The sequence below is a fragment of the Haematobia irritans genome, chromosome 1 (assembly GCF_050003625.1).
Source record: "Haematobia irritans isolate KBUSLIRL chromosome 1, ASM5000362v1, whole genome shotgun sequence".
Taxonomy (NCBI): Eukaryota; Metazoa; Arthropoda; class Insecta; order Diptera; family Muscidae; genus Haematobia; species Haematobia irritans.
In genome coordinates this window covers 48,598,041-48,614,864 of record NC_134397.1, presented here as the reverse complement: position 1 = coordinate 48,614,864, position 16,824 = coordinate 48,598,041, and the positions used below count along the sequence as shown (strand labels likewise).

Below are 16,824 nucleotides of genomic sequence, written 5' to 3'. Positions count from 1 at the left end.
TTTAACCTAACCTAACTTAACCTAACCATGTATGCAAGGCGGACATGCTAACCATTGCGTAACCACGTTGGCCCCCGTATAAAAATAAATCACATATTTGATTGTGGGTAAACTTTCTCTTTCGGTATATCATATAGTATATAACATTCTAAGTTTTGCTTTTTTCAATACCTCTACCAATGGCTTCATAAGCCAAATCGAAACGTCAGATCAGAAACTGAGTAACATTTACCTTAAAACATTTTAAGTATAGACGACTAAACGTCTATGTTAAATGATACAATAATATAATATTTATTCTTTATGTGTTCAGAATGATGCGCATGAATTAATTCATGGCGAACTTTTTAGTTCACTGACCAACCTCACATAGTTGGTGATTTTGTTTATTTATTATATCACAAATTCTCTAATTATTGAATATATATAGATTTGTTTAGGCGGTACAATAAAAACGGTGCTTTTTGTATAGGGGATTTTTTTTATATATTGTTTTTATTTTGTTTTTTTTTTTTCGCATTAAATATCAAATGACAAGAAACCGGTTGTTAAAAACGATGAACTTAAGATATCACTATATCATTTATTGCAATATTTATGGGAAATAATTTCTATGAATTGTCAGCTCAAGAGCAAAATTCCATAAGAACTGCTCTAAATGTTTTCTACTGAATGCAAAAATTAGTAATGTGGGATTGAGAACAGATGGCGTTTGATATATACTCATCAGTCAAAACTGAAACTAAAGGGTTATTGTTTAGCTATTATCTTTTTGGCAATACTGGTTTAAACAGCTGATACGAGTTTTGTGTTTTGTTTTACTGCCAAACATCTTCAATTTGGTCTATAATCTAACCATGAATCGTCTTGCAAACGAACAACACTTGCAAATTATAGAATTTTATTATCAAAATGCGTGATCTGTTAAGAAAGTTCTACGTGTGCTTCTTCCATTTTATAATCAGTTTAATCGACCCACTAAAGCGTGTACTTGGACTATTGTGACTAAATTTCGCATTAAATTTACATTGTTTGATGCTAAATCACCAACACGCCTACGTAGTATGCGAACTGAAGAAAATATCACAGCTGTATCGGCCTATGTTAAGAAAGGGATTTGCTACTCAACAACGTGAAACATTTTGCAGAAGAACGACCTACCGCAACGCAGAATTTTTGATGAAGGGGCTTTTGGGATATCCACTATTTTAAATTGTCGTCAGTGACGAAGCCCATTTTCGGCTCAATGGGTATGTAAATAAGCAGAATTGTCGTTTTTAAGTGAAGATCAGCCATTGCAAAAGCTATAAAATAAGCAGAATTCTCGATTTTGGAGTGAATATCAGCCAGAAGCATTGCAAAAGCCACCAATGCATCCAAAAATGTCACAATTTGGTGAGGTTTATGGGCTGGTGGCATCATTGAACCGTTCCGTGAGCGCTACCGTAAGATGATATCCAACTTTTTTGCCCAAAATGCTAGATATTGACTTGCATGACATATAGCTTTAATAAGACGGCGCAGGGATGGAAAATACAATTTTTAAGAAAGTACAAAAAGGGTATTTTTTTGAGAGAAAAAGTACTTTTTACTAAATTTCAACAAAAAATCCATTGGAAAATAATTGTCGAGAGCTCCTTTAGACTGAATTTGAATGAAAATACAATTTTGTTTGTCAACTCCTCAATTTTAAATATTTTTTTTTTAATTTTATATCCGTTTACAAATGTAACCACGGTTGCCTCAGTTGATAGAATTCTACTGTTTATGGATTGGTAGAAGTCATGGTACTTCATAAATTTTTGTAGATAAACAAAATAAATTTTTGACAAAATTTTCTTTATAGAAATAAAACTTTGACAAATTTTTCTCTAGAAATACATTTTTGACAAAATTTTCTTTATAGAAATAACATTTTGACAAAATTTTCTATAGAAATAAAATTTTGTATAGAAATAAAAATTTTGACAACGTTTTCTATAGAAATAAAATTTTGACAAACTTTTTCTATAGAAATAAAATTTTGAAAAAATTTTCTATAGAAATAAAATTTTGACAAAATTTTCTATAGAAATAAAATTTTGATAAAGAATTTTACAAAATCTTATATAGAAATAAAATGTTGACAAAATTTTCAATAGAAATAAAATTTTGAAACAATTTTCCAAAAGAATAAAATTTTGACAACATTTTCTGTAGAAATAAAATGTTGACAAAACTTTTTGAAGAAATAATTTTTTGCGAAATAATATTTTTTTGGTAAGATTTTCTCCGTGAATGTAATGGTTCGTATTATTTTAGTACGCGATCGATAACTTCTCATCTAGAAAGTGTTCGTACTAAATCATTCGCGGGGGTACTACGGTACTGAACAGGGTGAAAAAGTATTGAAAAAAGTACTATATTACTGCATTTTCCATCCCTGGTGCTACGTGCCAAACATTACGTGTAACCATGGGGTTAATGAGAGGCGAGTTCGGTGATCGCCTAGATCTTACGATTTTACGCCTTTAGACTATTTTTGGTTGGGCTATGTTAAAACTCATGTACAAGATTGAAGCATTTATTGTTGAGATACCGATCGAAATCTTGGAAAGAGTATGACAAAATTATATTAAGAGGATGGGCTATTTGAGGTGCAGTTGCGGTCAACATTTCCATGAAATAATCTTCAAACATTACTGTCGATTCAAACAAACGCACTATCGATTCAAGTAAAGAAAAATTGTCCTATAACTCTTAAAAAATCACCCTTTACATTCATAGCCACATTCCATAGGTTTAATTTTCAATATGTGCCATGTTTCGTGCCCACAAAACAGCAATAAAGGAAACAGGAATGCATCGCATCGTTATTGGAGATGAAAAGTTTCAAGCGAAAAATATCATGGTTACTCCGGTCCTCCATTAATATCGACGGCAAAGCCATGAAAAGAAGCTTATGCTGTGTGTGTGTGTGGTAAAATCAGCTGGGCTTGGTGTATTATGAGCTGCGGCAACCGAGCGAAACGGCCACAGGACGAACTCAATTGATGCGTTCGAGATGAGAATTTGGCAATATTTGCACAATAAATATTGTAAACCGCGTAAATATTTATTTGGAAACACTCAAATGGGAGTTCCTTCTCACCCACATAGCGTATAGCCCAGATATTGCTCCTCCTGAGTAACTCTTGTCCAGATCGATGACGCATGATCTGCCTAATCATCATTTTCGATCTGATAAGGAAATCAAAAATTTGGTCTATGTTACTCGTGCATTGAGTCAAAAAACGATATTACAATAATTATTCGATCTTATTAGGAATTGATACTGATAAGTTATTGAAAAGAAACTTCCAGATATCAATATACACAAGCCTAACTATACACATGTTTCATCGCTGGGTAATTCGAATGTCCATAGCCTTTAGTATAGCGGGGGGAGATGATTCATTTTGGGTCTTATATGCTAACTTATATTGAAAACAGTATTTATATACCCTCCACCATAGGATGGGGGGTATATTAACTTTGTCATTCCGTTTGTAACACTTCGAAATATTGCTCTAAGACCCCATAAAGTATATATATTCTGGGTCGTGGTGAAAGTCGGAGTCGATCTAAGCATGTCCGTCCGTCCATCCGTCTGTTGAAATCACGCTAACTTACGAACAAAACAAGCTATCGACTTGAAACTTGGCACAAGTAGTTGTTGTTGATGTAGGTCGGATGGTATTGCAAATGGGCCATATCGGTCCACTTTTACGTATAGCCCCCATATAAACGGACCCTCAGATTTGGCTTACGGAGCTTCTAAGAGAAGCACATTTCATCCGATCCGGCTGGAATTTGGTACATGGTGTTGGTATATGGTCTCTAACAACCATGCAAAAATTGATCCACATCGGTCCATAATTATATATAGCCTCCATATAAATCGATCCCCAGATTTGGCTTGCGGAGCCTCAAAGAGAAGCAAATTTCATCCGATCCGGCTGAAATTTGTAACATGGTGTTGGTATATGGTCTCTAGCAACCATGCACAAATTGGTCCACATCGGTCCATAATTATATATAACTCATTAAACCGATCCACAGATTTGACCTCCGGAGCCCGTTGGAAGAACAAAATTCATCCGATTCGGTTGAAATTTGGTACGTGATGTTAGTACATGATATTTAACAACCAAGCCAAAAGTGGTCCATATCAGTCCATAATCATATATAGCCCCCATATAAACCGATCCCGATATTTGGTTTTGGAGACATCCGAGTCAGTTGAAATTTGGAACGTGATGTTAGTATATGGTATCCAACAACCATGCAGGAATTGGTTAATATCAGTCCGATCTGGTTGAAATTTGGTACGTGGTCCATATCAGTCCATAATAATATATAGCCCCCATATAAACCGATCCCGAGATTTAGTTTTGAAACCTCTTGGAGGAGAAAATTTCATCCGAGTCAGGTGAAATTTGGTACATTGTGCTAGTATATGGCCGTTAACAACCATGCCTAACTAGGTCCATATCAGTCTATAGTTATATATAGCCCTCAGATAAATCGATCCCCAATCACACAAAAATTGGTCCATATAAAGTTCGTAATTGTATATAGCCCACATATAAGCGACCCCCATATTTCAAGTCTGGCTCTGTAGGTACCGTGCAAAAGTCCATATCGATTCCATACCCAATTAATTCGATTATGGATGACAGTCTATAGTAGAAGTTTCTACGCAATCCGTGGTGGAGGGTACATAAGATTCGGCCTGGCCGAACTTACGGCCGTATATACTTGTTTTGTTTCTTATTCGGTCTTTTTCAGTTTAAATAAAATTCTTTATTTTGCCAAGCTTGAGAATTTTATTTAAAACTTTATTTCTATAGCAAATTTTGTCAAAATTTTTTTCTATAAAAAATTTTGTTTAAATTTTATTTCTATAGAAAATGTTGTCAAAATTTTATTCCTATAGAAAATTTTGTCAAACTGAATGATATACGTATTTAATCGGTCTTTTTTAATTTAATATATACCACGTATATATTACTTACTTACTTACAATTTAGAAGACGGTGTTAGGAGGTTTTAAGATACCTTGCCATCGTCAAGCGTTACCGCAACTCAAGTAATTCGATTGTGGATGACAGTGTTTAGAAGAAGTTTCTACGCAATCCATGGTGGAGGGTACGTAAGCTTCGGTCTGGCCGAACTTACGGCCGTATATACTTGTTGTATACTCAAATTAGGAGGCTTTCGTCCCCAAAAATCCATAATTTAAATAAAAATTCCTCACAAAAATCTTCAATACATTTTTGACAAATTTATACGAAAAAAATAAGAAAATAGGCTCTGCGGTAGAAAATTGGTAATAATAATTTAAAAAATCAAAAACTTAATCTCATACCAGCTTGCGAGCTGCAATAAGATTAATATTTTGAAATCCAACGCCAGGAGATCGGTGATTGACTTCCAAATATTCGAAAAATGAAAAATTCGTCCATGTATTTATGGACGAACATTTATTTCTAAATACTCATGTAATAAAATTTCTACCATAATAATATAGAAATAAACAGTATATCTTGAAAATCATTATTGAAACCTGATTTATTATACTGAATGAATGTCGAGAAAATCCACACAAAAATTCCCCACCAAATCCCCAAGTCCCCAACTCAAAATTGTCGTTCATTTATTTACGAAAAAATATCCCCAGTTTTGGGGGAAAATCACCAATACTGACAACACTGTTTGAAAATTATATACGAAAATTATTGTTCTCAAAATGAACCATTATTCACCACCACTGTGCCTCATTCGTAGGGGTATCCGCATATAGCCAGAAAGATAGGAAAAAGTAATGACTAGTTATGGACAATATAGAAATAAATTCTCAAATATTTGAAAAACTCTTTAATTTAATCTCAAGCGCCATATAAAAACTTCATCTCAAAGCCCACTATTTGTTGTCTTCAAAAAAATCTTTATAGAATGTGGATGTGCTTAAAAATCAATGTTTGTGGAAAATCTTCCAGTTTTTTTGGTGGGTTGAATTTCGTTTTAACCTAATCACAACCATAAAATATCCTAACCTAACATTATTGCGATTTATGGGTTCTGCTAATAAAAATTGACACTTTCAACGAGTTATAATGTATAAATAGGCGATAACAAAGAACGTTGCAGCTGTTTCTTAAAACTGTTTACAACTCTTCTAATCTTCCATATACATGCATTGAATAATTATGATTATTAATTTTAAATCGATACTTTCGCTCTCTTTCTGGTACATTCTACTTAACTTTTATTCTGAGAACTGAATGTATGTGTCCCTATATTTTTGATGATTTATAATACTGACGCAGGTACATTTATTTTCAATACAAAAAACGCCTCTATGTGGGCAACTCTTAACCTTTAAGCGGTGAATACGAGTAGCATTACTCTTGGTAAGCCACAAGATAAGAGATACTCAAAAAAAAAAAAATGCCAGGATATATGACTTGCTATCGAATCATATACTATGTGGGTAGTTGTATTGGTGTGTGTATATGTTCTGATATCCTCGTTTTAGGTAATTCAAAAAATCGCATTGGTCTCTCATTTATTTCATTTCAAAATGACAATGATTTAGTGTCACCTAAAATCATATTAATATTGACGATTGTCATTTTGTTATGGGAATTAATTCGAAATTCAGTTAAATAAAATTAAAATTTTATTTATTTATGAAAATTATTTCCATATGAGATGTAATACATTGTATTGTCAAGCAAACATTTTAATTTATATGTTAATAGTTATATACTTTAACACTTTATTCTGTGTTATACACGTGGCGCTACCATGCTCTCATAAATAATAACGTGTTTACAATAAAATTAATGGATTGTGCACACGTGAAGACTAATTGAACGATTGTGAGTGAATTTTCAATTTGCATTTAAATGATGTTTTACACAATGAAAACGCAATATTAAAATAACACCAAGGAATAGCATAATAATAGACTTGTAACATGTTCCCCTCCTCCCATAGCAATTGACTAATTTTTCGTTTTGAAATTTCTAAAAGTTTCTCCAGATGTGGAATTTCAAGTGTATACAATAACATTTATGCGTATTTACTCACGCACATTCTTATCGTTAAGCACCGACAAATTTTACTTGTATTTGCAGCATAGTAAACATTATTAATTAACAACTTGATAAGATATTTTACAAATATAAGCGATTGCAAATAATTTTCGTCTGTTAACTTTTAGAACAGTGTTTCCCAAATTAAAATAAAAAAACAGACTCATTTAGACGTTTAAAAGTACATGATGCTGTTGAACAATTGATATTAAATTTTGAAACGAAATCAAATGAAATATTGTAAAAGGTTTTTCAACGTTAGGTGCTATATTGATTCACTCGATATTTCGGTAGTTGCCACTTTCGCAGCTGTTATTCGTTGACTTTTCAGAATTGAAAACCACTCCATTAGTAACAATGGAATCATACACGCTTCAACAATACATTGAAATTATTAAAATTCGCTATGAAAATGTTGGAAATCTTGCAGTAACGGTTCGCCATAAAATCATATACGTTAACATTTTATTTCTATAAGAAAATTTGTCAAAATTTTATTTCTTTCGTAAATTTTGTCTAAATTTTATTTCTATAGAAAATTTTGTAAAATTTTTTTGTTTCTATAGAAAAATTTGTCAAAATTGTATTTCTTGCTCTATATGGCTTAGCTCAAATAAATTTGACAAATACACTTTTCCTCTGTTGGCTAAGCAGTCTTGTAGTTTAGTTAACGCATTGGTTTTAGGCTGATATCAAAACAACAAATAAAATTTTGTTTCTATAGAATTTAATAAAATTTTGTCAAAATCTTGTTTCTATAGAAAATTTTTCAATATATTATTTATATAGAAAGTTTTGTGAAAGTTTTATTTCTGTAGGAAATTTTGTCAAAATTTTATTTGTATAGAAAATTTTGTCAAAATTTATTTCTGTAGAAAATTTTGTCAAAATTTTATTTTTATAGAAAATGTCGTTAAAATTTTATTTCTATATAAAATTTTGTCAAATTTTTTTTTTCTATAGAAAATTTTGTCAAAAATTTTTTTCTATAGAAAATTTTGACAACATTTTATTTCTATATATAATATTGCCAAAATTTTGTGTCTGTAGAAAATGTTGTCAAAATTTTATTTCTATAGAAAATTTGTTCAAATTTTATTTCTATAGAAAATTTTGTCAGATTTTTTGTTTCCATCGAAAATTTTGTCAAATTTTTTGTTTCTATAGAAAATTTTGTCAAAATTTTGTTTCTATAGAAAATTTTGTCAAAATATCATTTCTATAGAAAACTTTTGTTAAAATTTTATTTCTATAGAAAATGTCGTTAAAATTTTATTTCTATATAAATTTTTGTCAACATTTTGTGTCTGTAGAAAATTTTGTTAAAATTTTATTTTGTCATTTTTTTCTATAGAAAATTTTGTTAAAATTTTATTTCTATAGAAAATTTTATTTTTATATAAAATTTGGTCAAAATTTTGTCAAATTTTTTGTTTCTATAGAAAATTTTGTCAAAATTTTGTTTCTATAGAATTTTTTAAAAATTTCATTTCTATAGCAAATTTTGTCAAAATTTTGTTTCTATAGAAATTTTTTTTTTAATTTCATTTCTATAGAAAATTTTGTCAAATTTTTTTTTATAGATTTTTTTTTTATTTTATTTCTATAGAAAATTTTGTCAAAATTTTATTACTATACAAAATTTTGTCAAGATTTTATTTCTATAGAAAATTTTGTCAACATTTTATTTCTGTAGAAAATTATGTCAAAATGTTATTTCTATAGAAAATGTCGTTAAAATTTTATTTCTATATAAAATTTTGTCAAAATTTTATTTGTATAGAAAATTTGTCCAAATTTTATTTCTATAGAAAATTTTGTCAATTTTTTTGTTTCTATAGCAAGTTTTGTCAAAGTTTTGTTTCTATAGAAAAATTTTTCAAAATTTCATTTCTATACAAAATTTTGTCAAAATTTTATTTTTATAGTAAATTTTGTTAAAATTTTATTTTTATAGAAAATTTTGTCAAAATTTTGTTTCTATAGAAAATTTTGTCAAAATTTCATTTCTATAGAAAACTTTGTTAAAATTTAATTTCTATAGAAAATGTTGTTAAAATTTTATTTTGGCATTTTATTTCCATTGAAAATTTTATTTTTATATAAAATTTTGTGAAAATTTTATTTCTATATAAAATTTTGTCAATTTTGTTTCTATAGAAAAAATTGTCAACATTTTATTTCTACAGAAAATGTTAAAATTTTATTTCTATAGAAAATGTTGTCAAAATTTTCTTTCTATCGAAAGTTTTGTCAAAATTTTATTTCTATAGAAAATTTTGTCCAAATTTTATTTCTATAGAAAATTTTGTCAAAATTTCATGTCTATAGAAAACTTTTTTTATTTTATTTCTATAGAAAATGTCGTTAAAATTTTATTTTTATATAAAATTTTTCAAAATTTTATTTCTATAGAAAATTTGTCCAAATTTTATTTCTATAGAAAATTTTGTCAATTTTTTTTTTGCTATAGAAAATTTTGTTTCTATAGAAAAATTTTTCAAAATTGCATTTCTATAGAAAATTTTGCCCAAAATTTCATTTCTATAGAAAATTTTGCCCAAAATTTTATTTTTATAGTAAATTTTGTTAAAATTTTATTTTTATAGAAAATTTTGTCAAAGTTTTCTTTTTATAGAAAATTTTGTCAAAATTTTGTTTCTATAGAAAATTTTGTCAAAATTTCATTTCTATAGAAAACTTTGTAAAAATTTTATTTCCATAGAAAATTTTCCATTTTTTTCTACAGAAAATTTTTTCAAAATTTTATTTCTACAGAAAATGTTAAAATTTTATTTCTATAGAAAATTTTTGTTAAAATTTTATTTTTATATAAAATTTTGTCGAACTTTTGTTTCTATAGAAAATTTTGTAAAAATTTTGTTTCTATAGCAAATTTCGTTAAAATTTTATTTCTATATAAAATTTTGTCAATTTTGTTTCTATAGAAAAATTTGTCAAAATTTTATTTCTACAGAAAATGTTAAAATTTTATTTCTATATAAAATGTTGTCAAAATTTTCTTTCTATCGAAAGTTTTGTCAACATTTTAGTTCTATAGAATATTTTGTCAACATTTTATTTCTATAGAAAATTTTGTCTATAGAAACAAAAAAGTTAAAATTTTATTTCTGTAGAAAAATTTGTGAAAATTCTATTTTTATAGGAAACTTTGTCAGAATTTTATTTTTATAGAAAATCTTGTCAAAATTTTATTTCTATAGATTTTTTTTTTTCCAAATTTGATTTCTATAGAAAATTTTGTTAAAATTTTATATAGTTTATTTATGAAGTTATTTGGAGGGGAATACTTTGCAAAGTCTACCAAATCATCAAAAATTATACTAATCTCCCGAACAATAACAAATCTACCATTTTTGAAATTCTACCATTTGTGGTAACCGTTGATGGTAAACCATTATTCCTCAAATTGCAATGTTTTTAATGTTGTGAATCGTTTTTATTTTGTTATTTTTGGCATAGATTTTTTTCATTTATACTCAGTAAAAATTTGAAAATTCTCGTAATTTGCAAGACCTTATTAAAAGAACTTCCATGGGAGTGAAAATGTCAAATGGCACATGTTTAAATCCCAGCGGTTTTTTTTTCTTTTTTGCGACATTTAAGTTTCAATGTAAACGGCCAAATAGCGTATTTTCTGAGTTTTGCCCAAAAGAACTTCAACGGAAGTGGACAATAATTAATGGAGGATCCAAGTATGTGCTTAGAAATAACTCTTTGTGGATCAACTTTCAATTCTTTTTGCTGGGTTCGACTTATTATTGTTACTCTTACAATCAAAATTTTCATTTTTTGCACTTTATTTGTTATTCATTCTTGACTAATGCCATTTGTCATTGCCTTTCAATCACAGCATTTTCAATTGAACTTCACCTTACTATTTTTACCATACGAAATGATAACAAATTTGACATAAAAGCAACAACTTACCCATCATCGATAACAGAACTAAGCCCAATGCTGTCATATTAGGTAAGCTTAAATGAATGGTGATTGTTGTTATTGTAGTTTGTTTTGGTTTTGCTGCAAATACTCGATTGTGCCGTTATTGTGAGTGATTAAACACACGTATGTACATATATATTTGTTGTTGGTTCTCGCGTTTGTATGGTCGATTGCGGGTGCATAAATTGATTTTTAATAACTATTGACACATTGAATGTAATTTAGTTTTTTTTATAATTGAAAGCGGATTTTATTATCTCGCGATTTTGTTGTTGTTAGGAACTAGTTTTCATGGGTGATAAAATCATTAGTTGATTAAAGAGGAATTTTATATTAGGAACTTTTTGGTTTGCTCAGATAGTGTTGCTCACCCTCTCACTCTCTTTTCTTTGCGGGGCTTTAGTTGTTGTAAACAAATAGTAGATGATTGATGCGATTTGTTAAAAGATAGGGGTTTATGAGTTGTAATAGAATCTGGGTAATTACTTCCTAAACTGACGTCTTTCAATACCCTAGACAAAAGTCTAGAACTTAGTCATTGTCTTTAAATGTCGTTTTATTCCGTTTCAACTGAAGCAGTTATTGTTTTTTTTTTGTTTATTTAAATTTGCATTTCTTCTTCTTTTCTTTCAATTCACATAATCGCACATATTTTTATAATTTTTTTTATTTTATTTTGTTTTTTTTTTAAAACAAGAAAGTAAATTTTTATATTACTGTTAAATGCTGTGTCATTTGATTAATTAAACTAAACCAGTCAAGCTCTACCAGAGATTCTCATGCATTTTGAGATCTTTATTTTCTTGCTTGATGAGAGTGTAGTCTGTGAGTGAACGAACGAACTAAAGTATTTCGGTTAAAGATACGAACTGATGATACACAGGGACCGATGAGGACTATATCGTTGGCAGACCAGAGCGAATGTCTGCAGAAATTCGAAATCGAAATTAATTCTCACATTAATACTGGACTGGTGTTAGTAGTAGTGATGTGCTGATTGTGTGGTGCTTTATTAGATTCCGAAACTGAAAACGAAACTGTGTTTGCTTGCGAATTCGGAAGTTAAATGTTTGGTACGAGTCGGAAATTCAAATATTTATAAAAATAATGCTGCCGCTGTCTGCCTGACTGCTTGTCGGCCTGTGTGGTACGTTTGTGGCGCGAGTAGAATTGAAGCGTTATCGCTTTGCTTAAATGTGGGTATTTATTAAGGGGACTAGTTAGTTAATTCCTACTACTATGCTTTGTTTTGATTCGTTGGTCGAAGATATTGTAGCACTGGTCTGCTATGTTCTGTTTTGGCGCTAAGATCAACACAATCTATCTACTATGGCTATGTATTTTCAATTGTGAATATTATGGTCTACAAAAAGGGGATTCCTTTGGTAATTGTTTACATAGCATTAATCTTTATTTGTATCTATCAATAATAAATAAACAGTATTTTAACTTGGGAAGCTGATTATGGCATAAGATTGGTATATCCCACTTTGAGACTCATTTGAGTGAAATTTTCGAGTGACTTGAATATTGCTTAAGCAAAGTAAAGACATTTTGCATATGAATTAAATAGAACTGCCGTTAATATCAACCACAATGGGTTGGAATTGAAAGTTGTATACTATTTTCTTTATTCTGTAACGCGTGGAAATATTGGTCTCAGACTCACGGTTGCCACTCGAGTGGCAATGGAATTGAAACTTGTGTACTACACAAAAAAAAAAATTTCTGATTCAATCACGAAATTAATTGATCCAATTAATTTTTTAATTGAAATGTCTTCAATCACAGAAATGATAGTACTAATTAAAAAATGAATTGAATTGAAGAATTAAAAAATTAATTTATCCAATTAAAAAATTAATTGATATTATTATTTTTTATGATTGATTTTTGTTTCAATTAAAACAATTCTTGAATCAATTAAATTTTTAATTGAATATTTTTTAAAACTAAATTAAGTCTTTAACCCTGGACAGTCATCCTTATTTTTTATACACTAACGTCATCTTTCGTCATTTTGACTACGGCTTATTTCAAGATGCTATAATTGCACTGTGAGCAAAAATGTGAACCAAAATTGAATTTATTTTCTTATTCATTTTGTTTTTAATTAGTATACAACAAAAATTCATAAAATATTTGTATTTGTATAACTTAAATTTATCATTTCCCAATCGACTAAAATGCATTTTAGATCGAAAATGAAATTACGCCTTGTCATTTTGACGAAGGATGACTGTCCAGGGTTAATAGGAAAAATTTTTTCTGCTTATTTTCTCTATTCAGTTTTTACCAACATTTTAAGAAAATTTTATCAAAATCTAATAAATTTAAAAAATCTCGTATTTGATGATATTTTGGTTTTGATGATAGAAAAAAATTCTTCAAAAAAATGTTTCTTATTAAATTTTAAAATATTAACAGAAAACGATCACTCCTAATAACATATACTCAAACAGTGTATCCACCATGAAGATCTAGAAAATTTGTTAGACACATTTTTTTTCCACTTGATAAAGGAAATGTTGTAGTTTGAAGGAAAAATTTGGAATTAAAAATTGCAAGAATGTCTTTAGCGCCATATGAAGTTCAAGATGGGCATTTTTGCGCTAAAATTTACAAATTTTAAGAAATTCTTTACTAACAGGTTGGCTGATAAGTCCCCGGTCCAACAAAGAAAAACACATTTTTTTGTCAAAATTCGTTTTTATTATTCAACATAGTTCCCTTCAAGAGCGATACAACGATTATAACGACCTTCCAATTTTTTGATACCATTTTGGTAGTACTCCTTCGGTTTTGCCTCAAAATAGGCCTCAGTTTCGGCGATCACCTCTTCATTGCAGCCAAATTTTGGTCCATATCGGTCCACTTTTACGTATAGCCCCCATATAAACGGACCCCCAAATTTGGCTTGCGATTGCTCTAAGAGAAGCAAATTTCATCCGATCCGGCTGAAATTTGGTACATGGTGTTAGTATATGGTCTCTAACAACCATGCAGAAATTGGTCCATATCGGTCCATAATTACATATAGCCTCCATATAAACCGATCCCCCGATTTGGCTTGCGGAGCCTCTAAGAAAACCAAATTTCATTCGATCCGGCTGAAATTTGGTACATGGTGTTAGTATATGGTCTCTAACAACCATGCAAAAATTGGTCCACATCGGTCCATAATTATATATAGCCTCCATATAAACCGATCCCCCGATTTGGCTTGCGGAACCTCTAAGAGAAGCAAATTTCATCCGATCCGGTTGAAATTTGGTACATGGTGTTGGTATATGTTCTCTAATGACCATGCAAAAATTGGTTCACATCGGCCCATAATTATTTATAGCTCCCATATAAACCGATCCCCAGATTTGAACTCCGGAGCCTCTTAGAGGAGCAAAACTCATCCGATCCGATTGAAATTTGGTACGTGGTGTTAGTATATGGTATCCAACAACCATACAGGAGTTGGTCCATATCGGTTCATAATTATATATAGCCCCCATATAAATCGATCCCCACACTCAAAAAAAAGTGAACTCACTATTTCACTAAAGCCAATTTAACTATATTTTAGTTCATGAAATTATTATATTTGGAGAAAGTTTCATTTACTCTAATAATTTTTTGCGTACGTTAGTTAAATGAACTAAAAGACGGGAAAAAATTATACACAAATGAAGTAAAAAGTTTTACTAAATTCGTACTTCTCACAAAATAGTTCATTATTTCTTTAAATTTGTAAATTTTACTACAACAGCGTCCATCATGAACTTCGTATCTCACTAAAGACATTCTTGCAATTTTGAACTCCAACTTTTTCCTTCAAACTGCAAAATGTTCTTTAAAAAGTGAAAAAAATTATTTATGTCTAATAAATTTTCTTGAATTTGTCGAAAAATATTTACTTATTTTTGTGATATCGACGTGATGTCAGCGCTTGTAATACTGTTTAGTTAAGAATTTCTAAAACTATTCAAAATTTTCTAAAATTAATCAAAAGTTTTCTTTCTGGTGGGTTCACTATTTTTTCAGTGCAGATTTGGCTTGCGGAGCCTTTAAAAGATGCAAATTTCATCCGATCCGGTTGAAATTTGGCACATGGTGTCAGCATATGATATCGGTTCATAATCATGGTTGCCACTCGAGCCAAAAATAATCTACCAAAATTTTATTTTTATAGAAAACATTGTCAAAATGTTATTTCTATAGAAAATTTTGTCAAAATTTTATTTCTATAGAAACTTTTGTCAAAATTTTATTTCAAATTTCATCCGATCCGGTTGAAATTTGGCACATGGTGTCAGCAAATGATATCGGTTCATAATCATGGTTGCCACTCGAGCCAAAAATAATCTACCATAATTTTATTTTTATAGAAAACATTGTCAAAATGTTATTTCTAGAGAAAATTTTGTCAAAATTTTATTTCTTTGTTGTCAAAATTTTATTTTGTCAAAATTTTATTTCTATAGAAACTTTAAACTTAATTATATACGCATTTAATCGGCCTTTTTTAGTTTAATATATACCACGTATGGACTATGTGGTAATTCGATTGTGGATGACAGTCTTCAGTCATCCGCAATCAAATTTCAAATTTCATTAAAATTGAGCCAACGAACATTTTTCATTGATTTAACGAAACATTTTTATTAATACAATGAAAGTATTCGTTAATAATACGAAACGTTACGATGATTAAGAGAAAATTCGTCATAATAACGAAACATTTCGTTGTATTAACGAATTTGTTTCATTGGCTCACTTTTAATGACACATTTCGTTAATATAACGAAACTTTTTCTATTAGTGAATGTCTTCAATTACGGAAATTATAGTATCAATTAAAAAATTCATTGAAAGTCAATTAAAAAATTAATTCATCGAATTAAAAAATTAATTTTTATTACTATTAATTTTTATGAGTGATTTTTGTTTCAATTAAAAAAAATTGTTAAATCAATTAAGTTTTTAATTGAATATTTATTAAAACTCAATTAAGACTTTAATTGGAAAATTTTCCATGAACATTTTTTCTGTATGCGCAAAACATTATTAAATTCTAGGAAACTCTTTCAAAACATTAACTAAGAATTTAATTGGCTTTAGTTGCATAGAGGGTTCACTTTTTGTTTGAGTGTAGAGTTAAGAGATTATTGCAAAACGATAGCGAATACCAGAACATGGGGGATTATCTTTGTCTATAGTATGGATTAGGCCTATGTACCATTAGGAAATGTTCTTCCCCCAAAATGTTTAATTTAAGCACTAATTGCATTAATTTAATTACTAAGCAAATTTTAAGAAATTATCTTATTTTTTTGCAGGCCTGTGTTGTCAATTGTTCTAGCTTTTGTGGTAGGTTTTTATCTACAATTGTATAAATGCTATTTTTTTGCTCTCTTTTGTTATCTTAAAAACAAATATATAAAAATAATTAAAACACCACACCGCCACATAATCACAATAAAAATCAATGGGAAGAACATAAAAATGAATACCAAACAAATTTGATTTGGGCGATAAATTCCCTTTTTTTCTGAAAGGTGTTAATAGATCAATTATTCATGTCATTATTTTATTAAAATAAGGGGACGAGGAATTCTTGCTTACAATAGAGGAAATTGATTTTTTTTTTATGGGACGAAGACCTAGCTGATGGTATCGGTTAAATTATATTGAATTTGCTAAAGTTCAACGAATCGAAAAACACATGTCCATGAAAGTGCGTTGC

The 16,824-nt window shown here is 29.2% G+C and overlaps 2 protein-coding genes across 6 annotated transcripts in view; one reads left to right on the top strand and one right to left on the bottom strand.

The window, feature by feature from the left end:
* Window positions 1-16,824, top strand: part of LOC142220845 (uncharacterized) — a 175,657-nt gene that overhangs the window by 102,347 nt on the left and 56,486 nt on the right. Inside the window, exon 3 of one of the 4 annotated variants that reach the window (XM_075290222.1) lies at window positions 16,418-16,448. The exons of the other annotated variants lie outside the window; for them this stretch is intronic. The gene's annotated coding sequence lies outside the window, so the exon portion shown is untranslated. The remainder of the gene's footprint in view (window positions 1-16,417; window positions 16,449-16,824) is intronic. 4 annotated transcript variants of the gene reach the window in all.
* PGRP-LB (Peptidoglycan recognition protein LB) overlaps window positions 1-16,824 on the bottom strand; it is a 58,370-nt gene that overhangs the window by 24,059 nt on the left and 17,487 nt on the right. The window contains exon 1 of one of the 2 annotated variants that reach the window (XM_075290228.1): window positions 11,073-12,256. The exons of the other annotated variant lie outside the window; for it this stretch is intronic. Within the exon in view, the coding sequence (XP_075146343.1) occupies window positions 11,073-11,109 (37 nt within the window). The 5' untranslated portion in view covers window positions 11,110-12,256. Of the gene's footprint in view, window positions 1-11,072; window positions 12,257-16,824 lie in introns of those variants that run through there. 2 annotated transcript variants of the gene reach the window in all.